An 18,285-nucleotide genomic window follows, 5' to 3' on the forward strand; every position below is an offset into this window, starting at 1 on the left:
ATTCTCTTCTGTAAGAGACTGCATCTCCAAATCTCTTTCTCATCATATCCTTTTAAATTCCTACTTGGCTGTATATTTTACGATGTAGATGATGTATTAGTGCAGTGGTACATGATAAATTATCAACATGAGTATTCTTATAGATGCCTCTGTACAACTTTTTCATTCAGGCTCCAGGTAATATCATTTGGAGACCATGTCAGAGGCTGAAAGTTAATCTTTCAAATGGTTCAAGAGGAGGGTGTGCGCACTCTGATTTTTTTTTTTTAAGCTGAGGATCGAACCCAGGGCCTTGTGCTTGCTAGGCAAGCGCTCTACCACTGAGCTAAATCCCCAACCCTGATTTTGTTTTTTAAATGACAAATGCTGTTCAGGATTTGAGAGTGTCTTGATGGGGCTGATGTATAGGGAAGTTCTTTGTTTTGTTTAGGTGTTCTAGGTCTTTGTGTTTCTCAAAGTTAGATGGAGGGCTGCTTGTTCCAGAAGCAGTGTCCCATGGCTACTTCCACATTTACACGGAGCAGGCTTGGTCATTCACGCTCTTGATTGTGTGGCATAGCTCAGGTCACGCAGGAGGGACACAGTGTCAGGAACTCTTAGGCTGTGTCTTGTTTGGCCCAGGCTCCTTGCCTCCTGCTGTCTTTTCTTCTTCAACTTTGTCCAGCATCAGTTTCAAGTGTTGCAAAGCTGAATGTGGTTCTGTCCCCTGGGAAGCATTCCCTGGAAACCCAGACCTTGCAGCTCTGACTGGAGAAGTGTTTGGATTTATTGAGTAATGACACTTAACTCTTCAATCGTAAGACGGACCAGGGCTGAGAATCCAAGCTGTAGGCAAGTGGAGTGGACTGATCTCCGCCTACGGCTGCATCTGGTCCACTCAGTAACACCCAGATGTGGCTCAGTGAATTGCCCCATGGGCACTGTCATAGTTAATCTTGGCCAATCACTAACAACCCATGTGTGATTTTGAAATCCGGTGAGCTCGGATGCCCACCTCCCCCTGTGTGTCCGCCTTCCTTTCTCTTCCACTTAGAATCAAGAGACAGCAGTGCAAGCCTCCTCCTCCACTAGCTTCCTCCGTGGCTTGCTGTGGCCTTCCTTTGTGTGCTTTGTTTTCCTTTGTTTGAGGCTGGGTCTCCTGTCCCAGGCTAGCCTCACACTTTCTATATAGTCAAAGGCGACTTTGAACCCCGATCCTTCAGCACCCACTCTCCTGGGATTGCAGGAGTATGCCACCATGTCTGGTTTTGTTTATGCTGTAGATCGAACTCGGAGCTCATGGGTGCTAGGCAAGCAGTCTACCAGCTGAGCTACATTCCCGCCCCTGTTTACAATGAGCAAGGGAGCATGCCGCTTCCTACTCAGTGTGCTAAGTAGGTTGTTCTTCCAGCTTAATTATTTGGTTTCCGCTTTCTCCTCCTACAGTAAACACTAGGCAGATGAAAGACGCAAGATCCAGTAGAGAGCAGACTGGCCCAGGGCTGCCTGACTCCGGGCCCCGGCTTTCCTCGGGCTCAGTGCTGGGATGCGGCCCTGCACTGCAGCTTGCTGGTGTGCTGGCCTGGCCGTTCTTTGACTTTTTCTGAGCTGAGCACTGGTTGAAAAATTCATGACTGTGTCATGGATGTTTCCGTGTCCCAAGACTTAAGCTGTGCTTTTTATTTCTTCCTCTGGTAGAAATCTGACATCCAAGACAGCATCTGCTACAAGACCCAGCTCTACCAGATAGAGAAGTGCAGAGCCGCCAAGGAGCCCTACGAGGTGAGTGGGCCTGAAACAGTTACCACTGGACACAGAAACACTGAAGGACACACCCCCTCACAGCGGAGCTCCAGAGCCGTGGAGAACTGGTTTACAGTCTAGCCGACCTTGCTCGGCCTCCAAACCACAGGCCTTATGTGCCACATATCACCAGGAACATTTAAACACCTGTGTGCTCAGTCCGTACCCCAGACCATTGACATTCAGTCTTGGGAGACAAGATGCTGTTTTGTTTTGTTCTTTCCTAGTCTGCTCAATGAAATTTGTTAAATGTCTTTTATCTTTAAATTTTCATTCTATATATTAATTATACATAGTGTTGCTTTACATAGGGACATTTCATGCAAGTCCATAAGCTACTTTAAATATATACCCTTCCTTCCTCCCTCCCTCCCTCTCTCCCTCCCTCCCCCTCCTTCATCTCCCTGCTCTGGAATTAGTCCTCTGTTCCCCTAGACAGCTTTGCTTCTATATTCATGGCATATACATATGTGGTTTTGTGTTTCTATAAGATCTAGGGACCACACATGAGAGAAAAATGATATTTGTTTTTTGGGGCTGGCTTAATTCACTTAAAATGACTTTTCCCAGTTTTATCCATTTTCCTGCAAAGGACACAACTTTGTTATTCTTTCTTGCTGAAAAAACACAAAACCAAGCCAAACCCTTTGTGTGTGTAGGACATAGACTACACCTTCCCTTCCCATCCCTCAGACACCAAGGTTTGTTCCATGGCTTGGCTATTGTGAGCAAAGCTGCTATAACGATGAAGCATGGACATCTCTGTGATGTGCTGACCTGTTCTGAAAGCCCCATCTAGATGGGTCCCCTTAGCACTCACAGTTGGAAACAAAAACTGGGGTACTCAAAAAGGGCTGAGAAGGAAGAAGTAAGGTAAAGGGCAGGGAAAATTCTGGATGGAAGTGAGTTTTTCCAGTCAGCTGTCCTCAGGGTCTTGAGGTGACCTGCATTGTACCAGAGAGCCAAACACTACAGTTCATGGACACAGTCACAACTAATGTTCTGGGGCCGCTTAGATGGTTGCAAACTTGGACCCAAAGCGCACATTGACTTCCAGACCCCGCACAAGGAGTACAGGGCTTCCTGCCCACCAGGGTTGCTCTTTTAACTCAGTTTTGCTCCAAGGAGCCATACCCGTTCCTTGTAGAGAATTTGTCAGAACTCCTCGGGACCTGTCGCTGGAACTTTGTGGAAAACCCAGGAATTCTTTTACTGAAGGAGAGATCAGAAAGGTCTCTACTTCAGACTGAGGTCTCCCGGCCACGTGAGAGGCTCACCGGCTGCTAGGGAGGCTTCCTGCTGGGGTTCACTTGACCCAGCTGTCTCGGGATTTGATCACTTGAGGCCTGAGCGGGAATGTTACAGGAGCTCAACAACACTGAAGACAGACAGAGCCTGAGGGCACGGGAGAAAAAAGCCAGAGGAGCTGGGAGATCCGGGAGGGAGGGATGCTTGGTAGGCCTTGGGATCAGGGAAGATGATATGGTCAAAACTCAGCAGAGCTGGGCAGTTGTCCAGGTGACTGAAATATCTCCAGTCACATCATGTCACTTCCCTTCTTGAAGCCTTTGGAGGCTCCACACCATGTGGCCACCTGTGCGGGAGTCAGGTGCTGTTTGCTTGGGCCCCAGGTCTTGGCCTCACACCCAACTGAAGCCTAGCCTTCTTGCTTTGTGCCCACTCCTCTGGGCCTTGGGGTTTGTTTATCACTCTGCCTGCCAGGGTTGTGCCTACTCTGTTACTCCTTCCTGGGTCTTCTCCCTCAGTGCCCATGTATCTTCAGATCTGGAGGCTTGGCCAGCTCCTCATGGACCCAAGGCATTTCCTGACATCTGCCACTAGGTCCCCATTCTCTCTAAGGCAGCTGCCGTATAGTGGCCTACATACAGGGCTGGTCTCAGCACTTTCTCATTTGTTTAAGGGGATCACCCAATGAATGAATGACTCTCCCATGAGTTCCACAAGATCAAGGACCATGTTAACCTCCAAGGAGCCTGCATGGTCCCTGGCATGGTGGAAGTACCGTGATACCAGTAAATTATTTGCTAAGTGAACAAATGAAAGAATAAAATGGACCTTGTCCTAGGTCAGAACATGGATTGAACTGAGGCAACTGAAGAGGTTAGAGTGTTCCAAGTTCTAGCTCTTAGTTCAGTGCCTCCAGCATCATAGACAAGTGGCCTTGTTGCCAGATAGTTGGAAAAGGCTTCTCGCTACCATGTGCACTGAGACTTGCCACCTTGCTGGAGTCTGGAACATGCAGAATTCATTTCTATGTTTGCATTTGATTTTAAAAAAGGTGCGGGTGCCCCGAGCGTCCTCTGTGCCTCATCGCCTGTGCTCTGTCTTCTTGTCTGCTCTCTCACACCCCGCCTTCTGTGGCTGTGCCTCTAAGTGCCAGAACCCTGATGGGAAAGAGCCCCATCTCTCATTCTCTGACCGTTATTTCCACTTGGCCCGAAAACCCACGGCGGACGTTTTAAACGTCTGCTGAAACATTGAACAGTTAGGATTTAAATAGGAGCACTAATGGGCCAACTGCATTGCAGTTTCCTATGATTCACTTGTTTCTCCAATGTGCAGTGTTACTTCTGCTAATTGAATTACAGGCTATGACGAGATTGCTCAACTTGTCTCTGCTGGAACCTAGAGAGTGGAGTGGGGCTGGGTAGAAAAAGTTCTAGGAAGGTTTTAGATGGCCCAGACTTCCCTGGTGCAGCAACTTGGGAGGTCCACTGGCTGGCATGAGAAGAGAGGGGACACAAGACAGGGGTGAAGGGGAGGGCAGGGAATTGAGTGTAAGGTTGCATTTCCTCGGGGATTTGGCTGGAGGGCCACAAGCTCCAAGGATGTCATGGTGTGGGTGGCCTCCTTTATCTCCTCATTTCTCTTCTTTTCTGTACTAGAGGACAAATAAGCTTAATTGAGTTTTCAAAACTTCCCTTTGGGGATCACAGTGCTAGAATGTTAAGAATTATTCTGCCTTTCCCTGTGCAAAGAAAGAGACTATTTTGTAAATTTGGAACATATAACTAATTGGGTATGGTGGCGCAAGCCTTTAATCCCAGCACTTGGGAGGCAGAGGCAGGGGGATCTCTGTAAATTGGAGACTAGCCTGGTCTACATGTGAGTTTCAGGACAGTCAGGATGACTATGTAGAAGGACCCAGTCTCAAAAAGGGAGTGGGGGAGTACCTCAATTATAAACACCAATGCGTGGTGTCCAGAGAACCCTGAGGCCCACTGGGGCAGAGACAGGCTGGTCATCATTTTTAAAATGGCTATTGAAAATGACTTCAGATGGGCTAGGTGTAATGGAGCGTGCTTTTTTTAATCACAGTACTCAGGAGGTAGTGACCTATAGAGCTCTGTGAGTTCAAAGCTCACAGTGAGAACCCAAAAAAATGTGGTGCAATGCCATCTTTGTTGAAATCTCCTAAAAAATGATGTCGATTCATAAAATGTAGGCTAGAAGCAAGAGATCTTTCCAGACAAGACCTTGGTCATGGAGCAACAGGGAACTGGCTTCTTCTGACCTGGCTGTTGTAAAAAATATCACTCAGGCCTGTACTCTACTGTCTCTCAGTTCTAGAGGTCCTGGTGACTTAGGCTGGTTCTTCCTGAGGGGCAGCAGAAGGAAGCTGCTCGAAGCCTTCATCTAGGCTTCTGATGGTGGCTGCTGGGCTTCCTTCTCATGCCATTGTAGGTGCATTCCTGTGTCCAGACTCCCCTCTTGTAACGACACCAATCACACTGCAGAAGGGTTGTCCTGACCACCTCATTTTAATTAAGCTATCACTATGAAGACCCGACTCCAAACAAGGTTATATTCTGTGGTCCCAGAGGTTAAAACTCCAACCTAGAAAGTTTGAGATATTGCTAACCTATTGGGACTGTCAGTTTAAAGGTAAATATTCAGATGTGCAGCTTATGACTTATTTAAACATCTATATGACTTGGGGCTGGGAGATGGCCCAGTAGTTACTGTTCTGGCAGAGGACCCTGGTGCTGTTTCCAGCACTGCATGGAGTCACACAACACCCTGTAACCCCAGTTTCAGAGTATCTGAAGCTGTTTTCTGTCCTCCACGAGCACCTGCATATATACGGTGCGCGTGCACATACACACACACACACACACACACACACACACACACACACACACTATGGCCAAGGAGCTATTTGCAATTGATACCTGCTATCAAAGGAAAATCCGTTTTCTCCAATGGAGTCTTACTGGGTATATCAATCACATTCCAGGGCAGGGTTGGCCAACACAAAATAAACAGCATGTTTTTTTGTAAGCTGCTATTATTATTATTATTATTTTTTTTGTTTTGTTTTGTTTGGGCATTTTTTTTTTTTTTTGTCTTATTGGGGTTTTGTTTTGGATTTTTGGCTTTTGTTGTTTTTGTTTATGTTGTTTTTGAGAGGAAGACAGAAAGAACCTAAAGTCAGATGGGGAGGATCTGGGAGAAACTGGGAGAGAGGAAAGCAGGATCAAACTATATCATATAGATTTTTTTTAAAAAAATAAAAAAATAAAGCGTGGAGCCGGGTCAAGTGGTTTGCACTGTAGGAAATTAGCGGGGTAACTACACTCGGTACAGAGAGGTTGGGAGGAGAGCCACGGGTAAAGGCACTTGCTACCTGAGGACTGGGGTCTGCTCCCTAGAACCCACTTGGTGAAAGAGAAGATGCAGCCCCTACAGGGTGCCGTCTGTCCTCCATATGCACACCATGGTGGCCCCCATACACATAATTTGTTGACTAATTAATTAAAATTAAAAGTTTCAGAGAGTTTGGGCTGGGAAGAAAATCTGAGGAGAAACTCTCAGGTGCTGATGGGGTCTAGTTCCTGATGTAGGTGCTATTTCCATGGATGTCTTCACTGTTGGAAAAACGTGTCGAATTGCTCTCATTTGTCAGGAGAGCACACCTTCTGAGTCTTAGCATTTAATAACTTCACCTAGAAGATCTGCCCTACATGTAGATTAGGACATCTGCTCCCTCCTTACACTGCAATTCAGTGCCCATAAAATATATAATTATACATAATAGAATATAGAATAATATATTATATATACTGAAGTGATTAATTTTCCATCAGAGGAGTAGGCAGAGACTTGGGGTGGGGTTTTGGGAATAAGTAATAGCTGTAGCTTCTTGAATTGATGAAAATTGGTGTCTTCACAGGCCTCCCTGGATACCTGGACAAGAGACTTTGAATTCCATGCTGTGCAGGTAAGAGCTTGGGGGTTTCTGATGGATTAGCCAGACCTTCTCTCTCACTTGCATACACACATGAAAACAGAAATATGGTAGAAAGATAGATTGATAGACAGACAGATAACCGTCTTTCAAATTCTTGCGTGTGTGGTTTATGTGCCTGTGTGTGAAACTAACTATGGAGGCAGGAGAGTGCATTGGGTGTGCCTCTTCTAACACTTTGTACTTCATTCTTTTGAGGCAGGGTCTCCCCCTGAGTCTGTAACTGTGTTTTCAGCTAGGCTGAAAACCTCAGAAGTCCTCTTTTCTCAGCCCCCCAAAGTGCCAGGGTTACAGCTATGCCCAAGACCACGCTGGCTTTCTGCGTTGAGTGCTGACATCCAAACGCAGGTCCTCGTGGTTGGGTAGCAAGCACAGGGCAGCTCTCCAACTCTTCCTGTTCTACTCAGCTGACTGGGTGAGACACAGCACACTGAGGAAGACCATCCGCACTTAGTGTCTGCTGATGAGGTGCTTAAAGATGCTAACACCCTCTACTCAGTAGCATGTACACTGGAGTTAACTGCACACCAGATCACGTGGCCTAGCCAAGTTGACACATGGAACGAACCACCATGTGATCCTGAGTACCAGCCAGTGTCTGTCCTGGACCCACCCCTGCAGCCCTCTTTTCTTACCCTGAATTGAGGTGTGCAGAATCCTGCCAAGAGTTGATCAGTTTCTCCTCAGATAGACTAGTGCTTGCAGTGTTGAGCTGACTGTGTTTTCACTGTCTTGCATTTCTCTTTCTTCTGCATGAGACACAGCGTTTGCAGCAGCCCAGGGGTCCTGGCTCTGTGGTCTGATTTATGAATTAACTCTTCTTTTTATAAACTCACTTGTAGATTTTGTTGTTGTTTTGTGTTGTTTTGTTTTCTGTGTTTGCCAAATCTGGCTTTCTCTAATATGAGAAGTGTCGAGGAACCAGTACCAGCTGTCTAATGATATCTGGGAACACTGGCCATCCAGGGTGGGAGAGGTGGCTGGCTCTGATTCTCTAAGCAGCTGGATGAAGCTCCTTAGTGATCAGCCAAGCTCCCAGTCAGCTGAACTTGATGGAATTCACCCACCGATGGAAGATCTCCAAGTGCCCTCAGCCTCCAGGGCTCTTCCTGTGCCATAGTTACCCTCTGTGTGGGAGAGAAGTCAGCTCCCCAGGGGGGCAGTCCTTCCTCCAGCTTGGGATGACAGGAGGTGCAGAGTCCCAGGCCTTGTTAAATCGGAGCGTTTGCCAGTCTGAATACGACGCAGATGCAGGATGGATTCTTACTTGTGCTGCAGAGCTGGGAAGGACCACATTTGTAGTTAACAGATGGGGATGCACTTCCCTAGAGATGGCAGGGAGTTGCCTGTGGTCACAGCAAGTTGCAGAGAGCCAGGAATAGAGTTCACTGCTAAGCTACCACCATGGTGGTTGTTCTTTGGTGACTGCCTTGCCTCTAGAGAATCAGGAAGGGAGACTCTGAATGGGACCAGCTCTCTGGAGCTCAGGACTTAGAGGCTGAGGACTGGGCCTTTCCCTCAGGTTGGCTGCTGGAGCAGACACACACTGTCTCTAAACGCTCAGTGGATCTGTTTCTTCCATTGAATGGTACAGGATATTAAGGAGCTTAATGCAAATCATCCTTTCTGAGCCCACATTAAAAATTTTGTAACTGTTTGTATGTGTATCTAGTGGGTAGAATTGGTGGCTAGAGGTCAGTCTGTCTGTCTGTCTTTGTCTCTCTCTGGCTGTTTCTCTCTTTCTCTCTCTATCTCTCTCACACACACACAAAGACAATCACACACACACAAAGGTTCTTGACCACCTCATGTGACCTTCTCTGGTCTGAATTGTTGTCAAACTGTCCTGTGGGTTATAAGGAAAAAATGCTAGGGGTGAAGATTGTGAATTTCCTCACCAGTCCTGTAGGCCTCACAGATGCTAGGGAACCCTCACTGAGGAGAATCAGGGAACCAGGACCCTGCCAGCCTCAGAACTGGTAGGTGGGACACATGCCCTCGGAAGGAAGAGTGTAGTCTGTCTCTCTGAAGATTATTTTCTGTTATATAAGGCATTGTTAGCATCCAGCTCCTTAGGGGATTTCCTTTAGAGAAAATAGGTTAAACAAATGAAAAGGTCTAACTGGGTGATCATTGGCACGTGTTTGAGGCAGTGGTTAAATAAACATCTCTTCTTTGGACATCTACACTTACACATGTACTGGCCAAAGGTTCATCCCATTCAAGGAGTTTTCAGGGGTGAGTTCTTGACAGCTCCCTGGAAATAGTTTCAATGAAATCTCTGTGGAGATGCATGTTCTGATGGTTTGCACACTGGGGCACAAGTCCAGTAAAGATGGCCTTAGCAGGAATACCTGGAAGGTTTGGGCCAGCAAGCAATTCCCCACTTCTCCATATCCCTCCCCGATCAAGGGGAAACTTGGTCTTCCAGGCCAGCCTTGGATTCCTCTGCAGCAGACACTCACAGCTCACATACTTCCTGCTACTAAGTTCAGTCTGCCTGGGGAGACCAGCCCCAGAACTTTTATAACCTGAGACTTAAACTATCAAGAACCTCCAAAGGGGCTGGAAAGGAGCTACAATAGACCCCTCCAGCTGCAGGCAGACCTCTATGCATGGGGCTGCATTGCAGCCTGAAGGAGCCTTTGCTGGTCTTTTTAATTCTAAAATGGGGTGAATGCAGTTTGATCCTTTCTATGGAGTTGTGTTTTAAAGGGAACCTCGTGTGTGTTTCTTCCTGCTCTGATATTAACACAGATAGAAATGGTGACTTTGTATAAGAACAGAGATTAAAAAAGAAAATGAACAAAAGAAGTTTTTCCAGACTTTTCAGGACAGACCCATCATATCTTCCGTGTGTGTGTGTGTGTGTGTGTGTGTGTGTGTGTGTGTGTGTGTATGTCTATATGTGCTTCTGTGTGTTTGTCTGTCTATCTGTCTCTGTGGATTTATCTATCTGTCTCTCTGTGTGTCTGTGTATGTATCTAGCTGTGTGTCTGTGTCTATGTGTACATCTGTGGTGTGAGTGAGTGTTTGTGTATGCTGATGCACATGCTTGTGTCTGTGTATGTCTGTCTGTCTCTGTGTGTTTGCTATAAAATCTTGTTCTCTTTTGCTTTAGAAAAAGTAGAAAGTGGACTGTTTGTGTTTCATGAAACAGAGAAGCAGAGAGCCCTGGAAACTGTGGTTTTTCTCCTGCTGACCTTCCCATGATCACCTAGAACACACCTCATAGTATCCTGGATGTCTTAGTGCATTTTCTATTGTTATAACAGAATGCCTGAGACCAGATCATTTATGAACAACAGAAGTTTATTTTGTACATTTCCGAGGACTTGAGGCTAGCATCTGGGGAGGGAAGGCCTTCTTGCGCCTCACGATGTGATGGAAGGTTCCATGTGTTGGGAAGCACAGCTGAGAGGCAGAAGTGCAGCTGAGGTCTTCCTTTTATTAGGAGTACTTCCTGCATGTCCCCCAGCTGCCACCTCCTGACCCTACCCCCGGCCATGTGGAGTCCACAGTCCACAGGACTGACCTGAGGGCTTGGAGATCTGTTTTCAGCCTGTTGCTGGGGTAAATCCCTGGGCCAGCCCAGGCTGTTTCCTCATCACGGCTGCCTGTGACCTTGCTAATGGCAGTGGCCGCTGTGGAAGGAGCCTGTAGGAACTGGGCAGGCCTCTCCACCCATCTCACATCCCCTTCACTGGGTAAGGGTTAGCTCTTCCAGAAGCTACAGCCCCCGGGAGTGGCCCTTGGGGACCCAGCACCCCACTTCCCGTTTCTCCGCTGTTGTTCTTTCCCGTTAGTGACCCTGGCATAATGCGCTCTCTGTGACGGTGCTGGCATCCTTGTTGGGTAGGGCACTTTGTGGAAGTGCAAAGAGATGCTTCCTCACAAGCCTTTCAGCACACAAATGAAAAATTGATGAGCTCCCTCGAAGTGCAGGTCCTCTTCAACTTGAAGGCAAAAAAATGTGGAAAGCTGCCTTTTCCCCTTAGCCGGGTGAGGTCAGGGATGCCTTGCCTGTGTTTAGCGGTAAACATCAGTACAGTCGTCAGGGCCAGAGACATGATTTCTCCCTCTGCAGCTGCTTAGTGGCCTCACCGTTCCCAGAAACTTGAACTCAATTAATTTTAATTCAGTTCAGTTTCCACTGACCCTTTCTCCCTCTAAATAGCTGCTTACAATGCTGCTTCTGAGTACCTGGCTTGATGCCAGAGGCTGTGGGGTCAAAGACAAATCAGTCATGTCCACTCCCATTAGCAGGATTATGATCGGATTCTGTAAAGATTAAATCTACAGCTAAAAAAATGGCAGCATATCTACGAGGTTTAGATCTATGTGTAAATGCTCCCAATGTTAGATGAGAGAAAAGTTACAAACCTAATAGAACTTCTCAGGGCTCTGTGGAGTTTAGACTAAACACACTGGGTCTGAGGTTAACAAGAGCAGTTGTTTCTCTGTTGGCGAAGAGTTCATTGCAGTTGGGATCTGAGGGTACCACTTGATGATGGATGGATGGATGGATGGATGGATGGATGGATGGATGGATGGAGGATGGATGGATGGATGGATGCATAGATGGATGGATGATGGATGGATGGATGGATGGATGGATGGATGGATGGGTTTGGTGTTTTTAGACAAGGTCTGTGTTGGGCTTTTTCATTGTTGTGCTGTCTGCCTGAGAAAAACAACTTCTAGGACAAATTATTTTGCTTCTGATTTCAGCAGTTTCAGGCTGTAGGGGTAAGGGCATAGCAGAGCTGTTTATATCATGGCAGATGGGGAACAAATGGAGCGGTAGGAAGAGGCCAAGACAAAATGTAGCTGCCAGTCACACACTGTCAGTGACCTCTCTCTCAATCAAGCCCCGCCTCCCTAAGTGTCACCTCTTTCCTAACATTCTGTTCAAAGTTTGAAGCCATCAACAGATGCATAGATAGGATCAGTGATCTTGTGAGCTAAGAGCCCCAGGAATTGCCCTAATAGACACCCCCAGGAGCAGGCTTTTTAAAGCTCCTACATGTTGCTCAATCTATACAAGTTGAAGGTCAAGATTAACTACAGCCAGGTCTCACTGTGTAGGTCAGGCTGGCCTTGAACTTGAAATCCTCCTTGATTAACCTCAGAATAATGAAATTACAGGTCTGCACCCACATGCCCAACTAGGGCAGTAGTTCAGATGCACACAGTAGTTCTTTAGAATTCCGGGTTGTTTGCTCCTTAGTTCCTTCAGATTCTTCCAGGATACCTGATCACACAGGGTGGCCTTGACCACTCTAGAACATGTCGACACAGTGCAGTACAAGTGAGCTAGCGAGAATCCACACTTATTTGCTCCCAGGCAGAGGGAGCTGGCCCGCTGGAGCATGGGCTAGACCTCAGTCCCTCCCCCCTCCCCTTAATTCACAAACTGCAAAGTATACAACATGTAAGAGCTGGGGTTCCCTTCTTCTATTTGGGTGACTTTTCAGAGAAGAATCCTAAAGTATATTCCTGCGGGTGTCTGAATATGTGTGTTCACTTTTGATTTGAAGGATAAAAAGCCCAAAGAACAAGAAAAAAGGGGTGATTTTCTCCATCGTCCATTTTCCAAGAAGTTGGACAAGAGCCTGCCCCCCCACAAACAGCCCTCAGCCTCACTCATCACCCAAATTCAGAACACCAAAGCCCTGCTCAAAGACCGGAAGACTTCAAAAGCAGGCTTTCCTGACAAAGGTGGGTCAGCTCATTGGGGATGGCTGTGAAGGCTCAGGACAGAGGTGATTATGCCTTTTGGAAGGTACCATTCGCACATCTAAGGCAATGGCACTTGGGAGCCTAACAGTAGGGTGTTGACCACCTGTGCAGGATTTGAGAAGACAGAGGGGGCACATAGTATAGTGGTAATAGAGAATAGGGCACACAGTTCTGCAGGAGAGGGTATTGAGATGTGGCAGCAAGTCGCCGGGGTGTGCAGGACTGTGGGAGAAGGGTTGGGGTACATAGAACTGTAGAGGCAGAAATTAGGGTAGAACGTGTTGTTGGAGCAGAGGCTGGGGTGTGTGGTACTGAGGGAGCAGAGGCTGGGGTGTGTAGTACTGAGGGAGCAGAGGCTGGGGTATGTGCTACTGTGTGAGCAGAGATCAGGTAGATAATTGTGGTATAAAGAGTCTGGGGATTCATGGCATGTAAGGCAGAGATTTGGTTGCATGGTACTGTGGGACCAGTCTCAAGTGTATGAGGTGTCACAGGAGATGAGGGCACAGGACTAGATGAAGAGGTGCAGGATGAGAAGTTGGTACGCACCATGTTCTGGAGCCACAATGAGTACATGAGATTGCAGGGGTTGGTAGGATAGGTAGAGAGGAGCAGGCGCAGGAGGTGGGGGGCAAAAGCAAGTGCTGGTCATGGTCTTATTGGAGCTTTTCTTAGAAACATGGCCCCATGAGGCATTCAAGCGTGACTGCTGTGCCTGGATTCTAGAGTGATGGTAGGATTCTCAGACCCAAGTTCAAGTCCCAGCTCTACTGTTTGCTGGGAGCCAAAGGTCTTCATTGAGTCCCTCAGTGCCATAGGCACTGGCTGTTAGACCTACACATTGGATCCAATGTGTCCTGATTCAGAATCCACTCCATCATCGATCACTGACACATGTGAGGCTCCTTCCAGGATGGCCCAGGTTTGACATGCATGTGAGGACTCCCACCCCCACCCCCACCCCCCGCTACCGTGAGGGAAACACGGAAGCTGGGGGTGTCCTAACATGGGATCTTGAGACAGGAGTATTCCCATTATTACAGTCTGGTCACAGAGGTTTTATTATTCATTTACAGAGGTTGCAGCATCTGAGCCCCAGGGAGGGGTGTGGCCATCTGAGGTCAACTCAGGCTTGTTGCTTTGCTTAAAGAGCCTCCGGGGTGGCAGCTTATCCCTTCATTGCCCAGTGCAGCCTGTTTTGGTGCACTAACGCCGCAGACCTCAGAGAGGAAGCCATGCTCCTGAGCCAGCCGGAGCACTGACAATATTAGCCATTAATAAAATCTTACTTCTTTCTGCTGTCACATCTCAGGCATCTGCTGCCGGAGGAGATTTATTTCCATGTCTGAGTATTTATTTATGTGGGCAAGGGAGATTCTCAGTGCCCTGAGTTGCTCCTGAAATCACCCCCCACTGGGCAGCAGCTTGCTCCTGCAGCTGGGCTATGAGGAAGCCCATAAAATGTTACACAGTGAAAAGAGCCCAGGACAGAGCTTATTCTGCATGAACTTGGCTTTATTCCCCCCACATGTCAAGCCTCTTGGGAGGTTTTCTCTCTCTTTCCTGGTACAGTTCACAAACCTGGATTCTGGTCTATGCCAACTCAGGATGGAAAGTCTGGGCACTGGTTGGTTGCCTTTGCCTCATATTTCTGTTTGAAGTTGACTCGGCTGTGTTGAGTTCAAAGCCACAAGGGAGGCTTGAAATGGGAGAGATATCCACAGCCTGGATGAACCTGTAAGCTTTTGCACTAAGGGAATGAGCCAGGCTTCAAAGTCTGGATACTGTATGAGGCTATTTACATTCCTAGAGTGGCCAAGTTCATGGATCTACAGGTAGAATGGGAATTGCCAGAGTGTAGGGAGACAAGGAGAGTGCACCAGCATGTAAGGGCAGCATTATTTCTACAGGATGAAATAACTGTAAGGCAGCGTTATTTCTACAGGATGAAATAACTGTAAGGCAGCGTTATTTCTATAGGATGAAATAACTGTAAGGCAGCATTATTTCTATAGGATGAAATAACTGTAAGGCAGCATTATTTCTATAGGATGAAATAACTGTAAGGCAGCGTTATTTCTATAGGATGAAATAGCTGTGTAAGGTAGCATTATTTCTATAGGATGAAATAACTGTAAGGCAGCGTTATTTCTATAGGATGAAATAACTGTGTAAGGCAGCATTATTTCTGTAGGATGAAATAGCTGTGTAAGGTAGCATTATTTCTATAGGATGAAATAACTGTAAGGCAGCGTTATTTCTACAGGATGAAGTAACTGTGCAAGGCAGCATTATTTCTATAGGATGAAATAGCTGTGTAAGGCAGCATTATTTCTATAGGATGAAATAACTGTGTAAGGCAGCATTATTTCTGTAGGATGAAATAACTGTGTAAGGCAGCATTATTTCTATAGGATGAAATAGCTGTGTAAGGCAGCATTATTTCTATAGGATGAAATAACTGTAAGGCAGCATTATTTCTATAGGATGAAATAACTGTAAGGCAGCATTATTTCTATAGGATGAAATAGCTATGTAAGGCAGCATTATTTCTGTAGGATGAAATAACTGTGTAAGGCAGCATTATTTCTATAGGATGAAATAGCTGTGTAAGGCAGCATTATTTCTATAGGATGAAATAACTGTAAGGCAGCATTATTTCTATAGGATGAAATAACTGTAAGGCAGCATTATTTCTATAGGATGAAATAGCTATGTAAGGCAGCATTATTTCTATAGGATGAAATAACTGTGTAAGGCAGCGTTATTTCTATAGGATGAAATAACTGTGTAAGGCAGCGTTATTTCTATAGGATGAAATAACTGTAAGGCAGCATTATTTCTATAGGATGAAATAGCTGTGTAAGGCAGCATTATTTCTATAGGATGAAATAACTGTGTAAGGCAGCGTTATTTCTATAGGATGAAATAACTGTGTAAGGCAGCGTTATTTCTATAGGATGAAATAGCTGTGTAAGGCAGTGTTATTTCTATAGGATGAAATAACTGTGTAAGGTAGCATTATTTCTATAGGATGAAATAGCTGTGTAAGGCAGCATTATTTCTATAGGATGAAATAACTGTGTAAGGCAGCATTATTTCTATAGGATGAAATAGCTGTGTAAGGCAGCATTATTTCTATAGGATGAAATAACTGTGTAAGGTAGCGTTATTTCTATAGGATGAAATAGCTGTGTACACTTTGCCCAACTATAGACAGAAAGACACTAAGTTGATCAACTTTCTGTCACAGTTTTTTTTGTTTGTTTGTTTTTTACTATGATGAACTTAACAAGAAAGTTGAGGGACATAATCCTTCTGAGGTCAGCAGTCAAGAGACCAGATGAGTGTGGGATCAGTAAGTCCGATTCTGTGGACCTCCGAGCTTTAATGGGTGTTCTGTTGAGCAGGTAAACCTCTTTGTCAAAGGCCTCTTGGTAGGGTCAGGACTTTGCAGTTATCAATGGTGGATATTAGGGCTTCTGGTGCAGCCTCTTGTCTCCTACAGCCTAGAAGGACTTCTGGGGCTCCTGCTGGGGCCTCAGGAGCTTTGGTTGGCGCTTCCTCTAACTGTCCCCGGTCATTGGTTTCATGCTTCCTCCTGCCCTGTAGCAGGTTGCTATCTCAGTTAAGCTGGGGGACAGCACAGGCAGGATGGCTGTGGGAGGCTCTTTCTGAATCTCTTTTCACGGTCTTGCTTTCTTGGTGTGTAGATTCCTTCGGCTGCCGCAATCTTTTCCGCAAAACCTCCGATTCCAATTGTGTGGCTTCCTCTTCCATGGAATTTATCCCTGTCCCACCTCCCAGGACACCCAGGATTGTAAAGAAACTAGAGCCCCACCAGCCAGGGCCAGGAAGTGTCAGCATCCCCCCCAAGGAAGAGCCACTGCTGCTGGATATGGTACGCTCCTTTGAGTCTGTGGATCGTGAGGACCACATAGAACTGCTATCCCCTTCCCACCACTATAGGATCCTGAACTCGCCTGTGAGCTTGGCTCGGAGAAATTCTGGTGAGAGGACCCTCTCCCCGGGGCTGTTGTCTGGAAGCACATCACCTCTCCAAACCCCACTGCATCCCACGCTGGTCTCTTTCAGTCATGAAGCTAAAAGCAGCTCCCCGAAAGAGGAGGGTGTGTGTTCCCCTCCTCCGGTTCCCAGCAATGGCCTCACACAGCCTCTGGGGAGCCCCAACTGTGTGAAAAGCAGGGGAAGGTTCCCCATGATGGGCATTGGGCAGATGCTGAGGAAGCGGCACCAGAGCCTGCAGCCTTCCTCAGAGAGGTCCCTGGAGGCCAGCATGTCCCCGCTGCAGCCCACCGCCCCCTCCAGCCTCTCCTTTGACATGGCCGATGGTGTAAAAGGCCAGTGTTAACCTGGGATGACAAGATTCTGAGTCTCTGTGAGGACAGCAATGGAACAGAGCTCCACACATCCATCAGGGCATGAGCAGTCAACCTCACAAGAACATCCTTTATTCCTTCTACACAATGTTCCCAGCTCAGATCAGCTGCAATCCACGGACTCAAAGCCCACACACCAAGCCTCACGTAGGAACCCTATGAGATGCTGAGAATCTGGAGCTCCACTGGTTGCAGGAGCCATCCATTCCAGTCTGAGACCCTCTTTCCTACAACCCCTCTCCAGTCCTCCCCAGTATCCCCCGGCTGGGCTCAGAGCTGAAAACCACACCTCCATCTGCGGGACCACTCGGATTTCCAGATTGGTACCCAGCCTCCCTTCCCTCCTCTGCTCCATGTGTGCCTCTCACAGACTGCTCTGTTCAGTGGCCAGTCACTGTCTCTCAGGGACCATGCCACTGCAAGGACGTTCACACAGCCTAGGGATTCCTCCAGAGGGAAGCAGCCCTTTGTACCCTACCGGTGAGTCCCTGTGGGAGAGCAGAATTGGTGAGGCACAGTGCCAGACCCCAGGAACCCCAGAGGAAGATGGGATAGAGCCTCAGACAAAGATGGGACCCAACCGTGAGAGCCCAGGTAGAAGATGAAGACGGAAAACACTCATTCCCATGCACTGTTTTCACAAATGGTCTTTTCTGTCTTTATTTTTCCTTTTTTTTTTTAAATTGAAACTTGCTAAGATTGAATGAACTTGTCCAAAGAAATCTTTCTTTATATGATGCTATTAAATTGAAGTAACTCTTTTTTTTTCTTTCTTTTCTTTTTTCTTTGAGTTAGGGTCTCATTAAGTAGCCCAGGTTGACTTCAAACTCATCACTCTCCTGCCTCAGCTTCCAGAGTGCTGGGATTGCAAGTGTATACCCTTTTGTCTGGCTCAAAATAACAATTTTTAAAAGCCTAGGTGGTCAGATGGGAAGTACTTCTACCAAATTCATGTTTCTCTTCGAGGCTGTAGCTGGCTAAAAAAGCTGGTCTGGGTGGCAATGGTAATAGCATTAGACCCTGGTGGCCTGAGTGAGGGACAGCAGCCTCGCCATCCTGTGTTTATATTGTGGCAGCCGCTGAAGGCATAGA

At 46.9% G+C, this 18,285-nt stretch overlaps 1 protein-coding gene across 1 annotated transcript in view; it reads left to right on the forward strand.

The window, feature by feature from the left end:
• Positions 1-17,994, forward strand: part of Hunk (hormonally up-regulated Neu-associated kinase) — a 114,659-nt gene extending 96,665 nt beyond the window's left edge. Inside the window, exons 8-11 of the mRNA XM_036203815.1 lie at positions 1,678-1,761; positions 6,977-7,024; positions 12,592-12,772; positions 16,507-17,994. Of these exons, the coding sequence (XP_036059708.1) occupies positions 1,678-1,761; positions 6,977-7,024; positions 12,592-12,772; positions 16,507-17,165 (972 nt within the window). The 3' untranslated portion in view covers positions 17,166-17,994. The remainder of the gene's footprint in view (positions 1-1,677; positions 1,762-6,976; positions 7,025-12,591; positions 12,773-16,506) is intronic.
• The last annotated feature ends 291 nt before the right edge of the window (positions 17,995-18,285 follow it).

Source organism: Onychomys torridus, chromosome 12, assembly GCF_903995425.1.
Source record: "Onychomys torridus chromosome 12, mOncTor1.1, whole genome shotgun sequence".
Lineage (NCBI taxonomy): Eukaryota > Metazoa > Chordata > Mammalia > Rodentia > Cricetidae > Onychomys > Onychomys torridus.